This window comes from Stegodyphus dumicola, chromosome 5, assembly GCF_044657685.1.
Source record: "Stegodyphus dumicola isolate Sdum_Otavi_A_Nest chromosome 5, ASM4465768v1".
NCBI lineage: Eukaryota > Metazoa > Arthropoda > Arachnida > Araneae > Eresidae > Stegodyphus > Stegodyphus dumicola.
In genome coordinates this window covers 83,944,604-83,969,437 of record NC_140772.1, presented here as the reverse complement: position 1 = coordinate 83,969,437, position 24,834 = coordinate 83,944,604, and the positions used below count along the sequence as shown (strand labels likewise).

Genomic DNA, 24,834 nt, shown 5'->3' with positions numbered 1-24,834 from the left:
ACCGATTAAATGCGGAAACCGCCCATGTACTTTGAGATAATTTTTATCAACTGATAACTTTGTGAAATATATCTGCGATGAAATTTACTTTTTTCGATGTTAATGTAAATGCATAATGGCGGAGCCCTTATGCACACGTCATTTGAGGTCAGGTACAATTATGTTAGGCAGGGAAAGCTAGCAACTTCATGGACAAAGTTGCAAAAGCTCCGGCACACTAAACATCTGGTCCCTTCAGGGGCCTCCAACAGGTAATTTATTTATAAGTTAAAAAAGTTATCCACAAGTTTACAAAAATGTTACAATAAAGCTACAAGAAGTTTTCAAAGTTTCAAAAGTTGAGAGAAGGTTACAAAGCTTATGAGAAGTTTACAAACTTGCAGTAAGTTTATAAAATGGTTACAAGAAGTTTGTCTCGGAGGCACTGTTTGCAAATTATGAGAGTAGATGTTTATGGGTGACATAAGCCGATGTAGATATCATCAACAGGCTTAAACCGATGATTGTTATAAGTGTCTGTTATATATATTTCGATGTGCCAGTAATCGTGGCTGGTTAAAGCTTTATCTTATTGCTGATAAAACATACAGCTTAACTGGCGCAATCTACGCTCCGGTTCTTGAGTAAAAATATATTTGTCTATTTTCATATCTTTAAACAATGTATTCTAAAAAAATAAAAGGAAACATATTATCAGAGCAATAAGCGCGAAAATATGGTGCTGATTAAAATCTGAATATTCATTAATTCCCGTTTACTCCTAAAGGTTTCAGTTTACTAATTTTATTATTATTATTAGCTGAAGCGTTATGTAAGCATCTCCAACAGTAGTGTTATATAAGACGCATATCAGAAGAATTACTTTTCATATAGAGCAGTTTAGAGAGGTTTACTATAAACACGTTATTATTGTAAGAGCAGAAAAAAGAAAAAGCTAAATTAAATAGGAGGTTTAAAGGACTGTTACTAAATTAAAATTAGATTTTTGGGGGGGGGTATATATTTTTGTACAAATATTCGGCAAAAATGTTAATTACACACCTGTCTTCTTACTTTTGCTTCATTTAACGTCTGCTTTCCTGACGAAAAAGGTAGCTTTCTTTTTATTATTATTATTATTATTATTATTATTATTATTATTATTATTTGACCGTATTTGATTTAAGTCTTTTAACATCCTCACTTTCTTCATTACTGAAACATCTCATCAGAAGTTTATTATTCTTATCGAGAACTTTTTTTTTCATGGCTACAGCAATTAATATATTTCCTTTTGTTTCGCTTCTAATTAAGAGGAATACTTTATTAATCGTAAATAGACTTAGCTTTCTTAACTTTTTTTTAATCATTTCTTTCTTATTATTCATGATGTAACCCCTCATAGATCAACGAAACTTACTGTACATTTCATATTGTTACTGTAACTGTTAGACTATTTTCTATATAAATTAATTATTTCTACATCTAAAATCTGTAATTAAAGGTATAATTTTTCATGTCAGATAGCAAATATATCAGAATTCTAAAATGTATTTGCGTCGCTAACAGGTCAAAAAGAGCCATAAATTACGGGAATGTAATATTGTCCCAAAGTCTTAAAAGAATTGAGTAAATTGGAGTGGCTTGAATATACGGCACTTACAACTTGCATATACAACAATGATAAATTATTATATATGTAATTAAAAGAAATTAAATCTCGGTGCATCTCTAAGCTTCACAAAATCGTCACTTGTGTTTTTACTTGCTTATATGTGTTAGGACTTGTATAATATGCTCACTTTTCTTTTAAATTATGCGTTTTTACGCAATTTTAATTCCGAAGTTACGTAATGACGAAGCATTATTTCTGCACAGATATTTTTGACGAATTATCACTGAGTACTAAAAGTTAAAACACATTTCAGCAAAAATTACTTTATCTCCATTTAGTAAAATATTTTTGAACTGGAATCCCAGAGTTAGCCATAAAAATGTCAAGATTAGTTTTGTAACTAATAGTAAAAAGTGCGTAGTTAATTCCATCTTTATTCCTTTATTTTTTATTATAGACCTTATAACTGGGTCAAGTGAAAATAATATATCAAGGGTTCCTGATTTATAAAAAAAATTTTATTTTTCCTTTTTATTTCCTTGTAAAGGAAATGTTGTAATCAGAAAAAATTTTGGTTATCAGATTACAAATAAAATATCCGTTTTGACCGTTCACGAATCCATTATGACTATTGCTTTGCTTGAAATTTATACGTACGGACCAGGGCATTTTCCCCCAAAACAGATTACAAAATGGGTTCAAAAAGGGATTTTTTGGGACGTCTGTACGTAGGTGCACATGTATCTCGTATTATTATAAAATAATTAGCCGTAGAACGTTGAATTGTTTAATATGGGACTGTACTTCATTTTTAATAAGATAATAATTATTGCATTTCAAATAATAGTATTGTTTTCATTTATGGTAGCAACTTTAATATGTTACAGTACGGTTATTTATCTAAGTGTGATTTTAGAATATTTTAACAACTTTATTTTAATTAGAAATTTTAATAATTTTATTACATTGTTCGTCAACAGTACCACTGGTGCTTATCAGAAAATTGTTTTCACTTTGTCGCGAGGATATAACGTGTTTCTGAATAATAGATGGAGGTATATTCATGTTTGCTAGATACGTGGCTTGTCAATAAAAACTTCATTTTTTAATACGACACACGGGGGATTGCTAACAGAGAAAACCTGGAAAACGATTATAATACGAAAATAATTCTTACAGAGAAAGAGTTGAATGAAAATGTGAACAAAATAATTTTCTCTTAAGATATTTCTGGGGTGTTTTCTGCTTTTAGTTTGTAGATTTACTTTACTGTCAAAAAAAGTATTACTACTTTAGGGAAGTATTTATTTGCAACTTTAGGGAAGTATTTATTGAGTAAAAGTTCCAATGAAATAAATGAATAGCTATGTCTTGAATTATTAAATATTTTCATTAAATAAATCCACAAATCCCTACATTAATTTAAGATGACATAATATCAGAGTAATCTTTTCCTATCATTTCCTCTTGCCATTTTGAAAATTTCATTTTATCTTCTGTATTTTTAATGCGAGGTGAATCAATTCTTGAATTAATAGGCTTTCTTAAATACTTAGCTCAAAACTGCTTCAGATATCAAGCTGAAATCTTCATACCAAAATCAGACAGCAGTTTCTTTTTAAGGCTATAAATTTTATACCTTTTAGTTTTTTTTTTTTTTTTTTTTTTTTTTTCAAAATTTTTACTTTTTGTAAACATTAATGTAACAGGTAATTCTTCTAAGTGTTAGATTGTAATTTGGAGTTTTAAGATTTTTATATTTTTACTTTATATTTTATTTAATTTTTCGTTTATTTATTTATTTATTTAGCTTCTCAAATTCTCCTACTTACCACACGTGATACCAACAGCATATATTTAAGTAATTGGCATATAATTCACAAGCATTAAAGTGATCTCTCATTTCAAGATAGGAAAAATCTTCACTTTTTTCTGCTTATAGACGTATTTTATCATTTTTCAGTTTAAAAAAATTAGTTTTTGTGAAATGTTTATTTTTCATCCTGATAACTAATCATTTTAATTTCAATTTAAATCCGACAGTGTGTTCATATCCTTACCTAGTCTTCGATTAATATTAATTTTTAGTTAACATTTAAACAAAGTATCATTTTAATTTAAACTTGAGAGGAGTCCATTGAAAGAAAAAACCTTTTAAGTAAGTTTTACATTGCAGGTGAATAAAATGATGAAAATAGACAGTAGTTTAATTGCACTGTAAAGTAAATATATGTAGCCTTTCAAAATCTCATTGGTAATGGGTTAGAAATGACTCTAAAACTCTTGGTGTACTTATATTGTTTATCCAACCATTTCTGCAGTTTTTTTAATATATTTATTAAAAAGTATTAAAAGGAAGCAAGAAGAAGACGATAAAGTTTTTAAATATGTGATGAAACGATTTCAGATTGCATCCTGTAAGAATTGTTTAACACATACGTTAGGAAGTATAGTAAAGTCTTTATTCTGTAATCTTTGTTAAAAGTAAAAAAATAGTAAATTTTGATCAAAAAATTACATTCAATTAGTTCGAGATTTAATTTCGAAAACAGAATAGTATGAAAGTTTCTAGTGGATAAATTTTCGCAGAACACAGCAGTCCTGCAAAATGTTTTACAATAGCTGTTACATGATACTAAGCAAATTCCAACAGCAACAATGTTAATTACACAGGTAACTATTACTGAACGTGTACCTCTTAAAGATGAATATTTCGAGAAGTTTCGATAGAACACAATGTTTAGATAATGACAAAATAAATACTATTTACATTGCATACTATTTACATTGCAAAAGAACTAAACTGAAATTATAATCAGATCTCGTTCTTTTGCTCTTAAATAATAATTTTAAAATATATACCTGCTGAATGTTTTTAATTATAAGAATGATCTTTTATAATTACTTACTGTATTGCAGCGCATTAAAGTCTACAGTATAACAGAAATGTTAAAATTTTCAACCTTAAAATAAAAAAATATCCCGTAAACCCAGTTGCATCTGCGGTAATATACCTTTATTTAATGCATCCAATTTCATTAAACATTTTCCGTATAACTGATCGTAATGAGTAATTTGAACATGGAGAAATAGGAAATCGTTTTTTGAAAATGACATATAATGTAACTTAGGCATGCAAAATCTCCCTCGCCCACTCAGATCAATTACTCATCGAAATGTGGTTCATCATTTGTGTAATAAATTTGTTTCGCACGGATGATTAAATTCAATATTCCCACTGTACAATCGTATAGCTTTAAGAAGCATAAATTCAGAAATCTTAATTGTATACATACAGTATGGTAGCATTATATTTCATGCCATAATACCAAAAAAAAAAGTAACCGTATTTACCTTTCATAAGTTCATAAGTTCATAAGTTAAATACCGTATTACCTAGTATTCGTATTTACCTTTCATAAGTTAAAAGAATTTAATTTGATTTTATACCCTTACGATCTGTATTTTAACTTCGACGGAAATTTTTCTTTCTTTTTCCACTTTTTTTCTACAAGGCAAGGAAAGTAACGATTTTAGCAAATGAAATAATAAGCGGGAATTTGGTAATCTTATACTTTAAGCAATGGGACACCTTCTTAAATATTGCAGTTATATTTATTTATTTTATAAGTCATTGAATTATTATTCATAATGAAATATTAATAGTATTAAGGACAGATTGCACAACAATATATCTTGTCTGCTTGACATACATAATCCATTAAATAGGCAAAATTATTGTTTTGTTTGAGCTATATAAAAGCATACAAAAAGATAGTTATATAAACTATATAAAAAGCGTAAAAATGGCTACATAAAAGTAAACACAAAGAAAAGGATAAACGTAAATAAATTACAATATTACGAAATATATTCGACGTAAATTGATTTACTTGACTAACTATTTTTAAATTGACCAAGGTGTCAAATAATAAGAACATTGATTTATTTCAAATATCTAATACGTTTTTCCTGGTTCTTGAGCTAAATTTGTAAAGAAATATATTCAAGAATGGAAAGAAATACGAAACAGTTTATGCCTTTGAAAATTATTTTTAACAATATAGTTGTTTCCCTTTCTTTCAAATAATTTAAACAGATCGAAAGCATGGTCACAGTCGTCTCAACTGATGCACATGTCAAGTTAAAAAGTAACTGCTTTATGAAATACAGCGATTTGTAAGAAATGCGAAGATCTGAAAATCAAGAACTGTCCTTAAAACAAGAAAATTACGTCTTTAAAAATTAATAAAAATTTACATTTTTTTTTTTTTTTACAGATGTGCTTTTTATGCTGTAAAAATTACGCGAATCCACTGTTATTCTCCATACAGGCAGAATTCTGATTTAGGCCAGGTGCAAGAAGTTCATAGATTTCATCCTAATTGTTTCTGGAAGAGAAATTTACCACTCATTGTGCATAATTTTTTTGTGCACGGATTGAAATGCTTTTTAAAACCTAGGATTTATAATATGCGTAAGACATGCGACTTTCCAATTGTTTTCTTCAGTTTTCATTTACAACTAATCTTACTTTCGCTTTGGCAAATCACCATGAAACTTTGGCTTACAGAAGAGAACTCTATACTTTAGAAGCTTGTTATTTGTATTCAGAGAGCTAAAGAGTTTAGACAGTTAAAGAAATCAGCGAATGAAAACATTTCATTCCCAGAACCTAGTCACTAAAGCTATCAGAATTCATTGAGTATAAGTATCAGTAAGAATTGGGAACATTTTTAAATTTAGAAAAAGAAATTCTCAGCTGCATGAATCAAGTTCCTGTTCCTCCAATGTTATAATACTACATTGTAAACACTATATAACACAAATAGGAGGGAAAATGATTTTGTGTTTATAGTGACTTGTTTTTGAAAGCTGATATTCAGAAATATTTGTGCTTAACATATTCACCAAATTATTGTTAATCATGTTTTTTAGAATATATATATTCATTATTTAGTACTGTTTCCCAAAGTAACAAAATAATTTATAATAATGCTTATTATAAATTTATTCATTCCTGCGATCTTATATTAAAGTGTACATAAATATAGTTTTATAAAATAAAAACACAGAATAAAAATATGCAAAAAGAATCATACAATTCTTATTTCTTAGCTTCTCTCTCTACCTCCAAAATTTTACAAAGATAATACAGTCAAAAGTCGTTAATCCGGACTCGTCGGGACTTCGGCGATTCCGGATTATCGATTTTTCCGGATTATAGATCATCAGTTTAAATTTCGTAAGATGACATGCAGAAATTCTAAAATTAAAAATATGAAACCGTAATTTATGAAATAAAGAACAATTATGATCTAAAGAGTATCAAAATTTACAAAAAAAAAAAAAAAAAAAAAAAGCTTAATATTTATTTACTTTATTAAACATTTCTTTCAATGTAAGTTGTTTAAGTTGCTTCGTTTTATGTGATAATACTTTCTCTTTAATTCTATTAACAGACATAATTTCTTGTTCAGTTACAAAGTTCCGCTGTTCAAGTCCCGTTAATTGCTGTGCCGAGAATACCGACTAACTTGTCAATCGAAATTTTTTCGTTTTCACTAACCTCTCTGTCACATTCTTCATGTCTTTATCCATTTTTTGCAGCAATTCCACTTTTTGTTTGATGGACATCAGAACATACTTTCGTTTTGTAGATCCTTTGGGAGCTCCAGTATCGGAAATTCTATTTGACATAATCGAAAATTCAAGTTTACTTTTATAAAATTGCTTTTACAGTCTGCAAAAAGTATTAAGCCGGAAATAATTCGAAGATTAAGGAACAACGCAATCATCAACATTAACTGAAACAGATAATTTTAGCTTATACCGTCCGTTATACATAAAACGTGTACGCGAAAACGTATTCTGCACTTGCGCACACACATGCGCAGTCGTAAAGGTCTTACGCACACGCGTAAACGCCTATGCGCATGTGTCAACTCGGCGCATGCGCAAAAAGTTTTTAGCTTTGAGGTCCGGATTATAGATCATTCCGGATTTTGGGTGTCCGAATTAACGACTTTTGACTGTATTTACTTTGGGAAGGAAAATTAAAATTTTATTTTCCTCTCATTATTTCATTGCATTTCTTAAAATGGGAAATTTTGATATAACTATAAAAATAATTAATTAATCCTCAAATTAAGAAGGGGGAAAAACATTAAGCACATTGAGAAAAACTTAACTCCATATATACACTTCGTATTTAGTTTTGTGCGAAATACTTGCATTGTGATTTTTTTCCCTCTATCACAGCCTGCATAATTTTCCAAAGTTTTCTAATCTATATTTTGTACCGGAAAACATTTTTTAGATGAATTAAATTTGATACATCCCATTTAACAAATCAAAATGACATTATATTTTTAATCGCTAACATATAAATAAATTTTATGCATTTTTCTTTTTTTTTCTTTACAGAAACGTTGATTTTATTTTAACAGTTAGCAGTATTTCTCTATTTTACTGGCATAATAAATCTAATACTTAGATTTAATTAATTTTATTCATTCATTTTATTGTTATTTAAGTTTTATATATATATATAATTGTTGTATGATCTTAAATTCATGTAGTGCGAAAACAAGTTACTACTACTTGCAGTTAATAATAATTTATTTCCTAGACAATCTATATATATTTTAAGACTGCCTATTTCTACACTGTTATTTTACTAAATTTGTTTAAGCAAACGAAAATTGAACGAGAAGTTAAGAGAGATTATATCAAAAAATACCGATCTCAAAAAAAAGTTGAGGAAAACTAATTGAAAGGTTTATGAAAATGTAGCAGGAAAAAGAAATCTTCTGAACAAGAGACTAAGAAATTAATAGGAATGAGTCTGAAAAACTCCAAATTATCGTCTACATAATTAAAATGAATGTGGAAAGATCATAGGGTATTAGCCAACACCAGTGCTGCAAGAAATCAGCTCCTGAAACTTCGATTAATAAATAGCTTGTAGATGATGTTATTAATCTAAGCTGATAGTTCTATGATCAAAACACGATTTTGAGCCCAAACTTATGCTGCATGGACTTCTCAGGATTCAAGCAAAGTATTTATTCAAACTTTAACTATTTTCCAAACTCAAACTAATTTTACACATTTTTTAATCTTTTAAAGCCTCTTAACTGAAAAAGATTTATTTCATTATTCCTGAAATTTTTTGCCAAGAGTCTGTTTCCTTCGATGAGAATTCAGTCCAAACATTTTATGAGAGGGTTCAATACATTTGTACAAGGAGAAATAAACATAGAAAGATGCATTTTAGCTAATGCTCCTCCCGTCTTTAATAATTTGGAGCTGTATATCTATTTATGATATCAGATACATCGACATAATTAAAGGTATAAATTCATAAAAATACAAGCTAAACCATGTTACGGAAAGAGATGATTTTCAACATCTGTTTCTATACCTATTATTACATGGTGTACTTCAGAGGGGGAAATTTTTCAACAAGACAATGCCCTTTGCCACACATCCAGATCTTGAAAAATTATTTTACTTAAGGGCTTTAAATGCTATTTCGACCTGATATAAAACCCACTAAAGGAATATGAAACATTTTCAGACATAAAATTCGTGAAAAAAAATAAAATTTTAATAAAGATTTGGATAAGCTAATTCAAAGAGCTCAGAGAGCATGAGATTACGACAAAGATTTTCAGTAATCACTGCAAATTCTTTATAGAAAGAATGCCTAAAAGAATCCAGGAATTATTAAAAGCCAAGAGGACATCATATTAAATGCCGAAATGTATTAATATTGCTAAAAAATTTACTCATTATAAGTCTTCTGCTTAAAAATATCATTTAGTTTGTTATGCAGTTAAGTATAAAAAACAAATCACTCTTAATCATAAGCAATACATGCTTTAACAAACAGTTTTTCAGCAGTCCATAATAATTTGCACAAGATTATAGAATAAAAATAAGAAAGATAAACCCTCAAAGTGTACTCATAATATATACCAGAAAGATTTTTGATTTCGAAGCTTTCCTCCAAAAGTACCATTCAGCTGAGTTTTATTGAGCAGCTCTTTGCTAAATATACACTAGTGACTGATTCCGGGTAGTTAGGGACAGAATTTCGCACTTTTAATGATATTCTGGTACTCAAATGATGCAACATAAGTAATTTATGTCAATAATCTTCAAATTTTGCTGCAACCAATCATTTTTGCAAATATTTTTCGACTAAATATTGTTTAGAAGATAATTACCGTTTTCTAAGGAATAAAATTTGAAATGAGTTTCTGTAACTAATCGTATAACGATCAAATATTTTGTAATGATTCATAAATTATATGAAGGACAAAATCAATAATCTTCTACCGTGGTAGTATACATTAATTATATTTTATAAAATTTCAATGTTATAAAATAATGGCTTTTGACTATCTATCATCGATATATTTAATATACTCGCTTTTTTACCTGAGTTTGCATCAGCATCAACGTCTTACAGGTACTTTTTATCGATCATCAAAATTCATTTTATTACTTGACGAATTATTAAGAACAGATTTTATCCTTGTACCTGAAATACCTTTATTTATCAGTTTACTTACTAGCTTTGATTTTGGATTTTTAATGCAAAGAGAGCAAGCTCTTAAAATTGGACTTTGCTGAGTTTTTAAATAAAGATTTGGCGGCATGTCAACATAAATACTTATTTATTTATTTAAATAAGAAATTTTAAGCTTTGCATACTAATACACTGTAGTATATAGAATAATCGAATATAGAAAAGACTTATATTAGAAAGGCAGAAACCATCTTATATTTAATAAAATAATTATTATGAGAGAAATCTACCTCGAAAAGGGGATATTATATTGTATATTAATTATTTTAACTACACTTATAATGTTCGCCATATGAAGGCCTTAATTATTTGTTTACGCAATCAAATTTTTGATGAAATTAGCGCAAAAATTTTGAAATTAAAACGTAGTTATTTTAATAACACATACACTCAGAAACATTTTCTTGCGTAGTAGAAATGTAAACATATGAAAACTGACATATTTCAATTTTGTTTCTATTTTATTTTTGGTATTAGCGGATTTAGTGATGTTGTTTTTCCTTTGTATCATTGCTCATTTTTATCATTGCATCTGACTTTTGAATTCTTCAGTCTGTGTCCCTCCCATAGCCCCGTTCACACTGACAAAATAATTGGACAACTTAAATTTTGTTACACTTAGTAATTTTATATGCTTCCTCCACTGGATAAGAATTTCAGCGAAAGGGCTCGCTGCAAGGGCGTTTTCTCGGTTTTCCCTATATGCAACATGTATACAAGGACAGTTCCCTTTAGAAAGTCCTCCACGAAAGCATTCCTCCCCTCAAGCAGATAGCTCCCAAGTGCTTTGTCATAACTAAATAAACGAAACCAAATCATCCAGTATATAAACTTCTTAATACCGCTAACGAGTTTTATTTTCATTCCTGTAGTGAATTTTGGATACCTATGTGGATATTTTGAGACTTCTCCCGTCGTAGCGTAAATATGAAATAATTTCCACGGAAACTTCTATGCTGAGAACCGTCGTATAACTAATTATTTACTTATTTATTTTTAGTTTAATGGTAGTTTATATATACGCTTACTCTAATATTTTTGAAAATTTACTTTAAATTATTTAAAGAAGGGAAAACTTCTTTGACAAAATTAGATGAATGAAAGCTTGCATGCATTTAAATTTTCAGTCGGTTGAAATAGAAATTTCTAAAACAACATAAAAAAAAAAAAAAAAAAAAAAAAAAAAAAAACTTGCATTTAAGGAATTTTAAATTATGATTTCTTCTATGAAATATTTCAAATACGTCGTTTTATTTCTGAGCGATTTTTCCTTTTAGAAATTTTCATAAGTTAACCGTAAACAAATCAATGTTAAAAATTTTTAAATTTGAGTTTAATGAACATCAATAGCTCTTCAGTAATTTTATACATAGTACTATGCAATCCGTTCAAAGCTTTAGAAGAAAAACTAGTACAAAACTAGTACAAACAAACTAGTCTTAATTTTGTTAGAAAATTAAAATTGAAGAGGTATTACAATATTTAGGTTTCTCTGATTTAATTTGGGAATGCACCTACCTATGTTAAATTTAATGCTCGTGCATTTAGTTTTGTTTTGAGCCTATACACACATTCCACAGATCTTTTAGTCTCATGTCTGATTATTGAAATTACTTCCTTAAGCATTTTTTATTAAACTGTCGAATTTTTATTTAAAATAATCCAATATTGTTTTTTCTTTGATGACGTTAAAATTGCTATAGCATAAAAAAAATATAAAATCTATTTTTTTAAAAATCCTAATGATAAGTAATAATTTAAATGAAATGTTGATGATTAATTTTCACTATTATAAATACACTATATAACAGAATAACATAAAATTTGTGGCAATATTTAAGAAATGTACAGAACAAAGGAATTGAATTCCTAAAAGGAGAAGTTGCATGTAATTTAAAGAAAATTTAAAATGAAATTTATGTGTAAAGCCTGATAGTGTTCTTTAGCCTACCTCCCCAAATAAAATGCTGAAGAGAACATTTAATAGTTAATCTCGAATATACGAATTTATTATCATCATTAGAGTGAATTTTTGTTCAATAAAATAAAGGAAATCTATTAAAATTACTAACCATAAACCCCATACCATATTACAACTGAGTTTTAAATTTTCTTTTTAAATTTCTTTGTTATTTCTTCCTTTTTCAGGTGTTGTTTTATTCGATATTTAAGAAAACAGCTGCATGCTAATTAAACCATTAAATCACAACTTAATCAGTTTCTTGAATTCATCTTTCACAATTCACAAAATAATTGTAGATTTTTGAAACTATTACTTGACTCAAACTTATAAGTTTTGATTATAGCTTAACTTTGTTTGATTATTTACTTGATTACATTTCAGGTAAAATAAAATTCGTATGCAAATTGCAGTTTTATAGAAATGATAATGAATCAAAGATTTATGAATAGCATTTTAGGCAAAAAAGAATGTTAAATATCTAAATGTTTCTTTAAACAGTTTCTCAACTCTTATTAATGCCTTAAGGCATATACATGTATAAATTGTATTTTAGTATTTATTCTGAATTATATTCTTTTTCTATGTGTCTTAAGAAATTGAGAAAAGAAATTCTTCTGCGTGCAGTTATCTAAACCACATATTTATATGTTTATTATTATATTTATACATTTTATTTACATATTTATATATTTATTAGACATTTTGTATGTTCTCCTTGCTAGTCATTAACTTCTCAGATCACAATAAGTAGTTTTATGATTTTGCTAGGCAAGACTTTGTTTTATGATTTTGCTAGGGTTGCTTATGCAGTTAAATTGAAAAATACGTCTAAGGGCAAGGTTTGCTTTCGGGGAGGATTTTCGAAAGAAAACTAGCTGGTATTCAAGTAACACATTAAAATAATGAGTAAATCATGCAAGTCTTACTTCAGCTATTGCTTAAAAATTAAAGATAATAGGGGGGAAGATCTTCACCATATAGAACCTTGTATATCATTGTTTGCCAATCTTGTATAGCACTGCTTATCAGTCTGAGCTATGTCATAGAAGCTGAAAAGAATGTATTAAAGTAATTTTAGAAAAGCGCCAACTTTAATATCATCTTCAGCTACGAAATTTTAAAAGATGATTCTATTATTAGATTATATGTTCCATGCTTTTATTAAATGAAACCTTTTCGCTCAAGTTCTGTTTGCATTTTATCCTCATTTGCTATTCCCTAAACTACGAAATTCAACACGTGGATTAAGTATGTCAGAAGTTAGTATAATAATACTGCATTGGCTAGTATATAAAGACAGAATTCATGGTATTTTGAATGAAATAAAAAAAAACTGGCATATAAGTCGAATTCCGGTATTAAATACCGGATCTTGAAGTAAACTAAATAATACGAGAAATATATTTCCTTATGACATTAAATTTAATGCACGAATAACAGATTGCTGTAATACATTTTTAAATTTAAAATAACATAAGTAGAACGTCCAGAAGAGTATTTTAAAGACTAAAATTGTTTTCTCTTATTAGGATCACCGCAGTATGAAACATAATAGATACAGAGGTACTTTTTGTGTTCCATTCAAAGTGCAAGATAGGATGAAAAGTACAACTTACCGGTGGCGTCCCCTGCACGAGGGTAGAACATGCCAGTCCTGGCTAGCCATTCAAAATGTCCAGATTTGAGTCCGGCAGCGGCAGCCGCCTGTTCGGCCAGAGGCTGGTGGAAGGCGCTAGTCATAACAGGGAAGGCGGCCGCGGCAGCCGGTGGATGTATCTGTGCATGGTGAGGATGATGGTACTGGTACAATGGGTGCGGCGAAAAAACGGGTAATGCTGCCAGTGGTAGCCCGGCAAGGCCAACGGGTGCGGGCCGTGGTGAGGCCACCGGGCACCTGTCGCAAGAGTCCCCCGCCGGCGAACTCCGCGCCAGGAGGGCCTCGATGCAGAAGGACTTATTCGACTCAGCGGTCTTGGCGCCGGCCATGGGCGGCATCAATCCGCGATCAGGTCCGGCGCGACGAAAGGGCAGAGGAGAGAGCCACACATCGCGATTGCAGTTTAATCTCTTTTTCCGCGGCGGCTCGGGTGTAGGAAAGGGGATTGCGGTGATTGAGCCCGCCCCTTTCTCCCGTGGCCCCGCCCCGCCCAACGGCCGTATCTCTGCGTCTGTTAATGTGTCAGGAAACAGCGGCCCGAATGGCATCGAAGCGCCCGCCGCTCGATCCATTATGTGTTGACAGAGCCCGAAATTGCCATCATTCGATATCTTCGCCGCCATTCTCTTATTCCGCTTTCTTCTCTTCGTTCTCTCTCTCCCTCTCTTGCCTTTTATGTGGCTAGAAAAAGAAAAGCCTTGGAACAGCTCCGATTAACTCTCGCCGATGTTCTCATTAGGGCCCTTTAACTCAATACTTAGCGGTTCATTACGGGACATTTCGCTCTCGCCTTCAGGCTTCTCAAAAAATTATGATCTGGCTGCTATTTTAGTTTTATCTGATTCGATTTCGAGATGGAGGTTTCTCGCAATCGCCAGAAAAACTTTTCACAATGCCGCTGTTAAAGTTATCCTTTTCACATTATCAGCAAGCCAAGAAAATAAAAGGATAAGGATCGAAATCGTTCCTAATCAATGGACTGTGTTTTTCTATACCTCCAAGCTTATTAGTTTTTATTTCATTTTTTTATCTATTTACATCGAAGAAAGGTACGCTTTTATTTGCATATTCCTTCTTGGATTTCAAGGTTGTCAGTTGTTTATTTTCATAGAAAATATTGGGATATAAGATCATTCATGTCGATTACAAAGGTATGCACGTTGCATGTGAGATTGTTTAGAATATGATATTTGTCAGAAAATAAATTTCATTCAGAGATTTATTTAATCTCTCAAGAAAAATCTGATGTAATAAAAATGTATATTCCACCTTCTTTCCCCGAAACGAAAGGTATTTTCCCCTCTTGCCATTCTTCAAAAAAAAAAAAAAAAAAAAAAAAATGCTCAGTTTTGAATAACATTATTTCCTGGTTAATATGAAGAATGCAAAATTTGATTTATCTTGTTAGTATTGTTATAGTTGTAGCATTTAATTTTTATCTGTGTCTTTTCTCCTGTTTCCAAAATTATATGAAATCTATAGCGCGTCTACAAATTATCTTAACTGAACATCAATAAAGTCTGAAAATTTTCTTTTCAACTGAGCATTATTCTCATCGTTCAGTATTTGTTAGTCTTTATATTATATTTCAACTCATTATTAATCAATTAAAACATTATATGCTTGAAGCATAGGAGATTTTCTCATACAGAATGTAGATAATTTTTTAAAAAAAATTGAATTATAATTAAAGATTAGGTAAATATGTATGCAGTTAACTAAAACTCTATTGTATAAAAATGTAAGGTGAATATGCATGTACTATCGAAGTTGCATACATCTTTTAGGATAATAAGCTCAGGAAGGAAAAGATTTAAGTAAAACAGAAAATTTAGCATGCTGAAAACAGCATAGTATAATGCGAAAATGTGCACAACATGAAGCAGTATGTAGTTTAATCCTGTTACATTTATTTCAAGTTTTGAAAAGCTTACTTACTTTTTTCAATAATAAAAATACTCTTCATCACTACTGTTGTTATATGTTATTGTACAATTTATATGCATTTACAATGCATTCAAAAAAAATTTTCATAATTTATAACGTTATCTTAACCACAGATTTACATTCTGTATCTTTCGCCTTTCCGGCAAATGATTTAAATATTGATTTCTGGTGTTTCAGTTTTCTGTGTTCATGAAAAATATCAGAATGTTGATTTTTTGTGCACTGATAATTTGCGACAGGTCAAAGAAACTTTTGAATGTTTCAGATTTTCTTTCTTGCCTTGCACTTGATGACATAACGCTATCCATTACAATAAGTACAAGAGTGTACTGCCTTGCCAAAAAGAAAGAAAAAAAAAAAAAAAAATGAGCTTATGCCTCTCCCTGCTCCCCCCCCCCCAAAAAAAACAAAGGATTCGAGATATTCAAGAGCCCATCGAATGCTTATAATCAAGAAAACTCATGCTGTTTTATTTAGAAGCAGAAATTCAAAAATAAAATTGAGATGCGTTTTAAAAATTTCGAAATAAACTGCGTGTAAAAGAAGAAAATCCAAAAGAGGAAGGATAACTCTGTCCATTTTAAAAGGCTGAAAATCTCTTTCAGCTGTAAAAGGCATTCAGCATTTTTTGTACTTGAATACTCTACCTCCTCTGTTTCGCATATATGAAAATCCAATTTCCCATGCAATTCTCAACGTTCTCGTCCATTATGAAAATCTCATTAAAAAAATTATTCAATAAAAATCATGATTTTGTTTTATTAAAAACTGTGATAGGAGTATCACTTAGATTTTCATTAGATATAATGCCCAATCCTCGAAAGCTCTTTAATCAAATGAAATTTTCTTGTTTACTGTATTAGATATCATCAGTGTCATTAATATTATTTCAATGCGTTAATCTAAACACGGAGCTTAAGCGGAAAGTATCACACATATTTTATAATCGCGTTAACTCCGATCACACTTCCACGTTTAGCTTTGACTGAAACGACTGGAAATGTCAAAATGAGCGGAAAGGCGAAATGACAACTCTTATTTACCCTCAAGAGAGTCTTACATGGAATGATTTTCAAAAAAGCTTCATCTGGAAAAGCCAGAAATGGGACAAAACTGCAATTTTGTTGAGTTTAGACTGCAAAAGAAGTTGGGACAAAGGGAGCTTTTTTATTTTCATTTTAATTCATTCCTGTGGAAATGGAGTATTAGTTCTCAGTAGCTATTACTTTTTGTTACTTTACTAGATATTAAAGCTAGTCACTGAAGGGGAATACTTGCAGGATTGTGATTTTATTTTACTTAAAGATGAGAATGTAAAACGTTAATAATAAAATGGGGGGGGGGAGAAAGAAAGAAAGAAAAATCTGATTTTAACAGTCACCCAAAAGGGTTTGTTAAGGTCTTCTAAGCTCTCTCTGAGCTCGCAGTATGCTGTTGCACTCACTCCTGCTAACCCATTTATTTTTGTATTTTTAGCTTTATTATTAAGCATCATTTTCTTCGAGTTTACGCCATATACAGTTTAACGGCAAAATTTTAAAAACAACATGTGTTTAGAATTTCTGATGAAGTTTTAAGCGTTGGCATGCATTATTCCCCCCCCCCTCAGTTCATCATATCAGTGTTCAGTATTTTAGTAAGACGGTTTGGAATTTTTTTTATTATTGTTATTAACGTTTCGTATGTTAAATTTATTAATTAAATACCATATTGTTCGCATATACACTACATAAAATTCAATTGAATAGCAAAATTACGAAATATTAAAAAAAAAAGAATATCTTTAGAATTTCCGATATACAGTCTCACGCGCTCGAGTTAACAGTGCTTTAATCCGTAAGGTGTTGCCACATCTCACTTTCAAATCGTTGATGTTAAAAATCATTAAGTTTTATAAAATAGGGAATATAAAATTCGAAATTCAAAATTCGGACTTCTAGGTGCCCATGTTCGAGTGGAGGACTACGTTATTCAAAATTTGATGGCCCAAGATACCGTCGTTTTTTCACAGTGCGAGAAACATGTATGCATTCTTGCAGCTTCTTTATAATTTAATTTCTTTAAAGCCATACAAAGCGATAATATTTCGTGGCAACAATCTGAAAAGTGATTCAAGCATTTAAAGTGATACGCTGCCAAATCTCGTTTCGAGGCTAATAGCCCATTTGGGCTAAAGCCCTTTTGGGCTAATAAAGGAAAAAAAGAAGTTTTGCAAGCTTTTCCTTAAGAAAACTGAATGATACGATGATCCGTGAAAAGACTGAGAAAAGTGCATATATATATATATATCAACATTTAACACTGCATTGGGAATTCCAAACACATGCTGTTATGCGGTTTTTAAAAACTTTTTTGATTTTGCTGTTGAATTGTATATAGCGTAAGTGATTGTATATGGCGTAAGGGATCATGAAACAATGCTTAATAATAAATCTAAAAATTAAAAAAAAAAAAAAAAATGGGGGGGATAGCGGGAGCGAAAGCGTAAAAAAAAAACTTAAAACCTCTTTTGCGCGACCGTTAAAATCCGAAACCTTGCCGGTTCTTCTAATTTTCGAAACCCTTCTTCTAGTTTCTTCAGATAATATGTCAAAAGAAAAAATTCATCCTAGCGAAGAGCAAACGTTTTCTGCTGCAAAGTGAAGGAATATATTACAGAAATACATCTTCTTTTCAAGCAAAAATGTGAGCTTTTTTTTATTTAAAAAATGTATGAATTTCATAGTTATTTTTGTTATTTTTTAAGTCATTTTTCATGTATCGTATTTACCTTTACAGATCTTTCATTTGTATTTTTACCATAAAATTAAAAATTATGCAGAATTTAAAAAAAAAAAAAAAAAAAAGGGATTTGAATCCCGAAGGACTATTAGTTTCGTTTTGGCATTTTGCGTCGGACTCATAAATGTCGGTTCACTTTTCAAACTGTTGCCACAAAATGTTAGAGTTCTGCATTATATTTGAAGAAATTAAATAATGAAAAATCTGCATAAATGTATGTATATTTCTCGTATTGTGATTAAACAACGGTACATAGAGTCATCGAATTTTGAATAACGTAATCCTCCAACGAATATGAGCATGTGAAAGACCAAACTTGAAATTTGAAATTTGTTTTATGATCGATTTCCTATTTTTTAAAACTTTGACGAATTTTTGATTAACAAACTCAAGGATTTCAAAGCGAGCAATGGCAACGTTGTGCAGAAAAAACATTTTTATCTCCAGCGCGTGAGTCTCTGTATCGGAAATTCTAAAGATATGCTCGTTTTAAAACTATTTTGCGATATTGCTGTTGCACTGGATCTTATGGTTTAAGTGCGAGGAACATGATATTTAATAAAGAAAGGTAACACACAAAATGTTAAAAAACGCCCCTTTGGACGTAGTTTAAAATCTGAAACATTTGAGATTTTTTTTTTTTTTTATACGTTTTCTGTGTTACCTTTATTTATTAAATATCACGTATCACGTTCTTCGCACTTAAACCATAAAATTGAGTTTAAGAGCAATGTCGCAAAATAATTTTAAATTCATCATATCTTTAGAATATCCGATACACAGTTCCGTGCGCTTGGAGATAAAAAGTGTTTTTTTTTTTTTTTTTTTCCCCGTAGAGTGTTGTCATTGCTCGCTTTGAAATCCTTGAGTTTGTTAATCAAAAATTTGTTAAAGTTTTACAAAATATGAAATCAATCATGAAACAAATTCCAAATTTCAAATTTGGTCTTCCACATGCCCATATTCGTAGGAGGATTACGTCATTCAAAATTCGATGGCTTTATGTACCGGTGTTTTATCACAATGCGAGAAATATACAAACATTTAAGCAGATTTTTCATTATTTAATTTCTTCAAACATAATGCAAACTCTAACATTTGGTGGCAACAGTTTGAAAAGTGAAGCGGACATTTATAGTGATTCAACGCAAAATCGCAAAACGAAAACAATAGTCCTTCAGGGACAAAGCCCATTTGGACTAAAAAAAGAAAATCTGAAAGGTTTCAGATTTTAAATTTCGTCCAAAGGGGTGTTTTTTTAACGTTTTGTGTGTTACCTTTATTTATTAAATATCATATTCTTTGCACTTAAACCATAAAATTCAGTTTAACAGTAATGTCGCAAAATAATTTTTAAATGAGCATATCTTTAGAATTTCCGATACACAGTTCCGCGCGCTGGAGATAAAAACGTTTTTTTTTTTTTTTTTTTTTTTTTTTCCCCACCCGTAGAGTGTTGCCATTGTTCGCTTTGAAATCCTTGAGTTTGTTAATCAAAAATTCGTTAACGTTTTACAAAATATGAAATCGATGATAAAACAAATTCAAAATTTTAAATCTGGGCTTCCAGATGACCATATTCGCAGGAGGATTACGTTATTCAAAATGTGATGGCTTTAGGAATCGTTGTTTTATCACAATGCGAGAAATATTTACGCAAATGCTTCATTATTTAAATTCTTTAAATACAATGCAGGTCGATAATATTTGGTGGCAACAATTTGAAAAGTGAAACAATGCTTGTAGTGAATCAATGCAAAATGCCAAAACGAAATTAATAGTTCTTCTGGACAAATTGCTCCCTTGGACTAAAAAAAAAGTTAGGAAATCGGCTCGTACTCCAGTTACGCATGAGAAAATCCACGAAAAACATTCATGCAGTGTACGTTCGTACGGGTTCGAACTCAAGTCGAACTATCAGTATTCAGCATTCTTAATCACTCGGTAAATGGTGGGGCAGAAAAAAGTAGAACATTTAAACATGTTGGGAAAGATACAATAGTGCTTGCCTTGCTAAAGTCATATGCTGTCTTCTTTCAAGTGGAACATATTTGTCAAAAGTACATGTCTTGTGTACCTCGTAGGCATAACTTTCTTTACAAAAAATATTTTATTTAATGAATTGTATTTTTAAAAATTCAAGAGATATATCGTTTTGAGATACAGAAATGTTAGATAACTTTAATATTATGTACGCAAATCAAATAGGTTTGGGGAATGAAAAGTAATAAGCAGTGTTAAAAATGTTTATAAGAGAGGAAACTGATTAAGTATTTAAACGAACTTAATAGTAAAACAAACTTCAAATACCTAGACCTTAAGAAAGAAAGAAAATGTACTATAGTAGTGATATAAATTATTAACGAGTGATAAAACTTCGTTTTCCCCAAAAATTTTAATTTCAAAAATTAAGTAAATGTTTATTGCTTGAATTTATGCAACTACTATTCTTTGTAATATATGCAGAAAATTATAATATTTTTTGCTTAAAATTAAAACTAAAGTTAAATTTGAAAATTTAGAAAAAAATGTTGTTATCTATAAATACGAATCACTCTAATTTTCATTCATAGTTTCATGACATGCTACAGTCCCTGAAAAACGAAGCGTGTTATAAACATGCTGTTACAAAGTAATAGATTTTCTTGAAAAAAATTATTAAAAGCTTCTTTTTTTTTTTTTTTTTTTTTTTTTTTTTTTCAATTTTGTCACCGTTGTAAAAAGCTGATCTAAGTACTTTTTGCTATGATGGCTTTATAAAAAAAAAAGAACAGTCGTAAGAATGAACTAATTTTTTTACGGCTAAAAAATTATGAATCCTACAGAAAAATACAAAACTTTGATTTATGAACTATAAAACGTGTATTTAAATCATTATTAAAAAAAGAGGGGGGGGAACCTTTCTTTTACATAAAAAATTGAGTGAAAATTTTCAAAATTTCATATACTAAGTATTTATATACAAAGCGATATTATAAAAATTAACAGGTAACGAACAATTAAATATATCTGAACAGTGAACTTGAATAAGCTGTCATTTATTTATTTATTACCCCAAAAGAACTACTAGTATCGAAACCCAATTTGGCCTCGTGTCGCGACAGAGGGTTTTTATGCTCTCAGTTTACCTCTCAGTTTACCACGTTGCCCTTGGGCTGACTCCTAACGCAACATTTTTTGGATTTTTAGCTTAATTAATTAACTTAGTTTTCTTCGCACTTACACAAGATGAAATTCAAGAATAAAATCGAAACTTTTTTAAAAGCAGTATATTTTTAGAATTCCGGACACCGTGTTAAAGTGTTGCAATTAAAATTTTCAGTCTTTCTCATTCCGTCTTAAATGCTCAGTTTTCTTAATAAGACGACATCAAGACCTTTTTTATGGTGTTTTTATTATTAACATTTTATCTTTTTGCCTTTATTTATTAAATATCCCTTTCTCCGAACTTACACCTGATAAAATTCAACAGCAAAATCACAAAATATTTAAAAACAGCATATCTTTAGAATTAAAGTATCAAATGTTGCCACATTTTTTTTATATTCGAATATAAGATTGCAAGATAACATTTGATGGCAACATCTTTTTTTATTTGTGCTGCCATACTTTTTTATATTCGTAACCTTATTTCTTTAAAAACAATGCAGGGCGATGACATTCGGTAGCAACAATTTGAAAAGTTATACGGACAAAAAAAGTTTCCATAGAAATTCAAAGAAAAGAAACTCAAACGATTCTGCACCAGGTCTGGAAGGTATAGCGTTAGAAACATAGAAGCATATTTTAAAATATTTTAATTTATATAAATTACACTGATAATCAAAATTAGAATATGAATATTTCCTTCATAATCAATAAGAATATGTAGTTAGAAAAATGAAATAAGTAATAATATTTTAAGAAATGCATTTATTGCTTTTTAATCACCCATTTCATACTAACCACAGGTTAATTAAATCCGAAAGGTAAATTTAAAATATTACTTTTCTTTTTTTTTAAATTCCTTCCCTGTCGTTCGGCAAAGCATAATTTTAATATATCACCTGTGGACAAAAGGCGTGAGTATAAATAAGTAGTGTGTTTCGTGTGATAACAACGTTTGCCAAGAAATAGCGAGTGATGTCCATGGATCTGCTCATGATAGTTTAACGTAATGAAATATAAAGGACCAAAACTTTGAAGAGACTCCACTATCAACTTTTCTATTGCCAATATGAAGTTAAAGATAAAAGGATATTTTCTAAGGCATATAAATATATAAAGTTTCATCAAATGACTCAAAATTCGATCTCCTAGAAACAAACAAGAGAACCAAATTATTATGATATAGAGAAAATCGGTTTCTGGCAGAAATGAATCATCTTAAAGAAATGCTTTTATTTTAAACGTATGGATCCAATAAAAATTTAGTGTTACTATTCCAAATACAGTAGACTTAATTCGCAACGTGCTATCAAAATAAAATTATGTATTTTACGATAACAAAACAATTGATTTTATCTGTGTAATAAAAGACCGAGCTATAAAACTCCCCAAACACAAATTTTCAGCCTGGAATACACTGATTCGCTCCACTATCAATCTCCTTTGGTAGTAAAAGAAGAGCAGAATTCGAATGCGAAATACTTCTAAAGAAAGAAAAAAAAACGACATGCGTAAACGGGATAAATCTACTGAACGATGCCGTTTGATTTTCCAAAAAAGCAAGAGGAAAAAGCAACCGCCCTTTAAGATACAAAAACCTCATAAATCTTCAGCGTTTCATCTCTTTCGGCAGTTACTGCAATCTGGGCGGTCATCCGTAATGGCTAAAAGACGACATTCCATCCGCCATGACACTTCCTTTCTTTCTCTCTGTAGGCGGAGCTACGGAGACACGCCTCTTGTTTCTCGTGGACCAATCGGGTGTTCAGTCTGCTGCCAATCTCGGCGTCGAAATACAGCGGTTTTTGAAAATCGTTTTGACCCAAGTTGAGATGAGGTCTCAAATGCAAGTAAAGCGCCGTGTCTTAAACGTATTTTAGCAGAGAAACTGAGATGATTCTGGTCACATCCGAGTTTATTTCTTAGATAGACAGAAGTTTTTAAACGATTTGGGAAGCGTTGCACTTTAAGATCTTTTATCATGAGCTCGTCAAATGTCATGATGTCATTAGAATCGACAGTTTTCAACCATACAATAATTAATAATTAATTTTTGATAAGCTTAGTTATCGATTTAATATTTGAAGGTTTTAAGGGAATTTCTTATCTATAAAAGTGTGAAAATTGTTGGGGGAAGAAGGAGGAGGGAGATCGTTGTGATATAAGAATTAACCTGAAAAATTCTTGGATCGACAAGCAAAAATTTATAACACAGAACTTTTCATCTGCATTCTGAGAAATGTAATTTTTTCTCATTCGAAATAAATTTTTTAATAAGCTTTTTGTTTACATGTCCTCGATTTGATGTTCTGGCAAAGGAGAAAATTTTGTCACTTGAGAAAAAAAATTATTTCACACCTCGTGTGTAAGCGACCTGTGAAATAAATACTCAGCTATATCTTGAACAATTAAGACTTTTCTTTATTAGATAAATGGGCGAGTCTCTATGTGATGTCAGTTCGCGTTCAAACCATATCCTAGCGATTTTTTTAGGTCATTTGTTTTTGTCTTTTTGAATGGCTCATTTTAAACATAAGATTTCATATTTTAGATCTTTTATCTCTGGGGGACCAGTTCTTAAAGTAATAACTACTTAACTTGAATGTGTATCAGGTATTAAACTGAAATTCACATGCCAACATTGGATTGCAGTTTCTTTTAATCTCATGGTATTTACATTTTTAATATAGTATTAAGTTTTTGAAACTTTAATGCTAAACTCTCTGTGGTACGAAGTTTTCAGATTGCAGGCATATTTCTTTATAGCATTATTTAATGCTATAATAATCACAGAAAAGCTGTCGCAACAATATTAATAAGAGGAAGCCAATTAATTACCTTAATTAACTGCATTATTAATTATTTACCTTAACTAACTGCAGTCATTGTCCTAATTTTGAAATTTTTTAGTAAATTACGAAATATAGGGTAAAAATGATTACCGGATAATAATTTTTTAATTTTTGCTATTGCTGTATTATTCTCGATCCTCTTGCAAGATTGCTCATTAGCAAATTAACCTAAAATAGGTATACTATGAGGCATATTAATGCCTTAATTTAAACACATAAACGAAACAATCTTCAGTTAAATTCAAACGACTTTTAAAATGCCTATCAAACTAATGAGACAGTAAATATTTAAAG

The 24,834-nt window shown here is 30.2% G+C and overlaps 1 protein-coding gene across 1 annotated transcript in view; it reads right to left on the bottom strand.

The window, feature by feature from the left end:
- Nucleotides 1–14,425, bottom strand: part of LOC146997154 (uncharacterized) — a 107,025-nt gene extending 92,600 nt beyond the window's left edge. Inside the window, exon 1 of the mRNA XM_085816831.1 lies at nucleotides 13,773–14,425. Within this exon, the coding sequence (XP_085672957.1) occupies nucleotides 13,773–14,385 (613 nt within the window). The 5' untranslated portion in view covers nucleotides 14,386–14,425. The remainder of the gene's footprint in view (nucleotides 1–13,772) is intronic.
- Nucleotides 14,426–24,834: the final 10,409 nt, after the last annotated feature.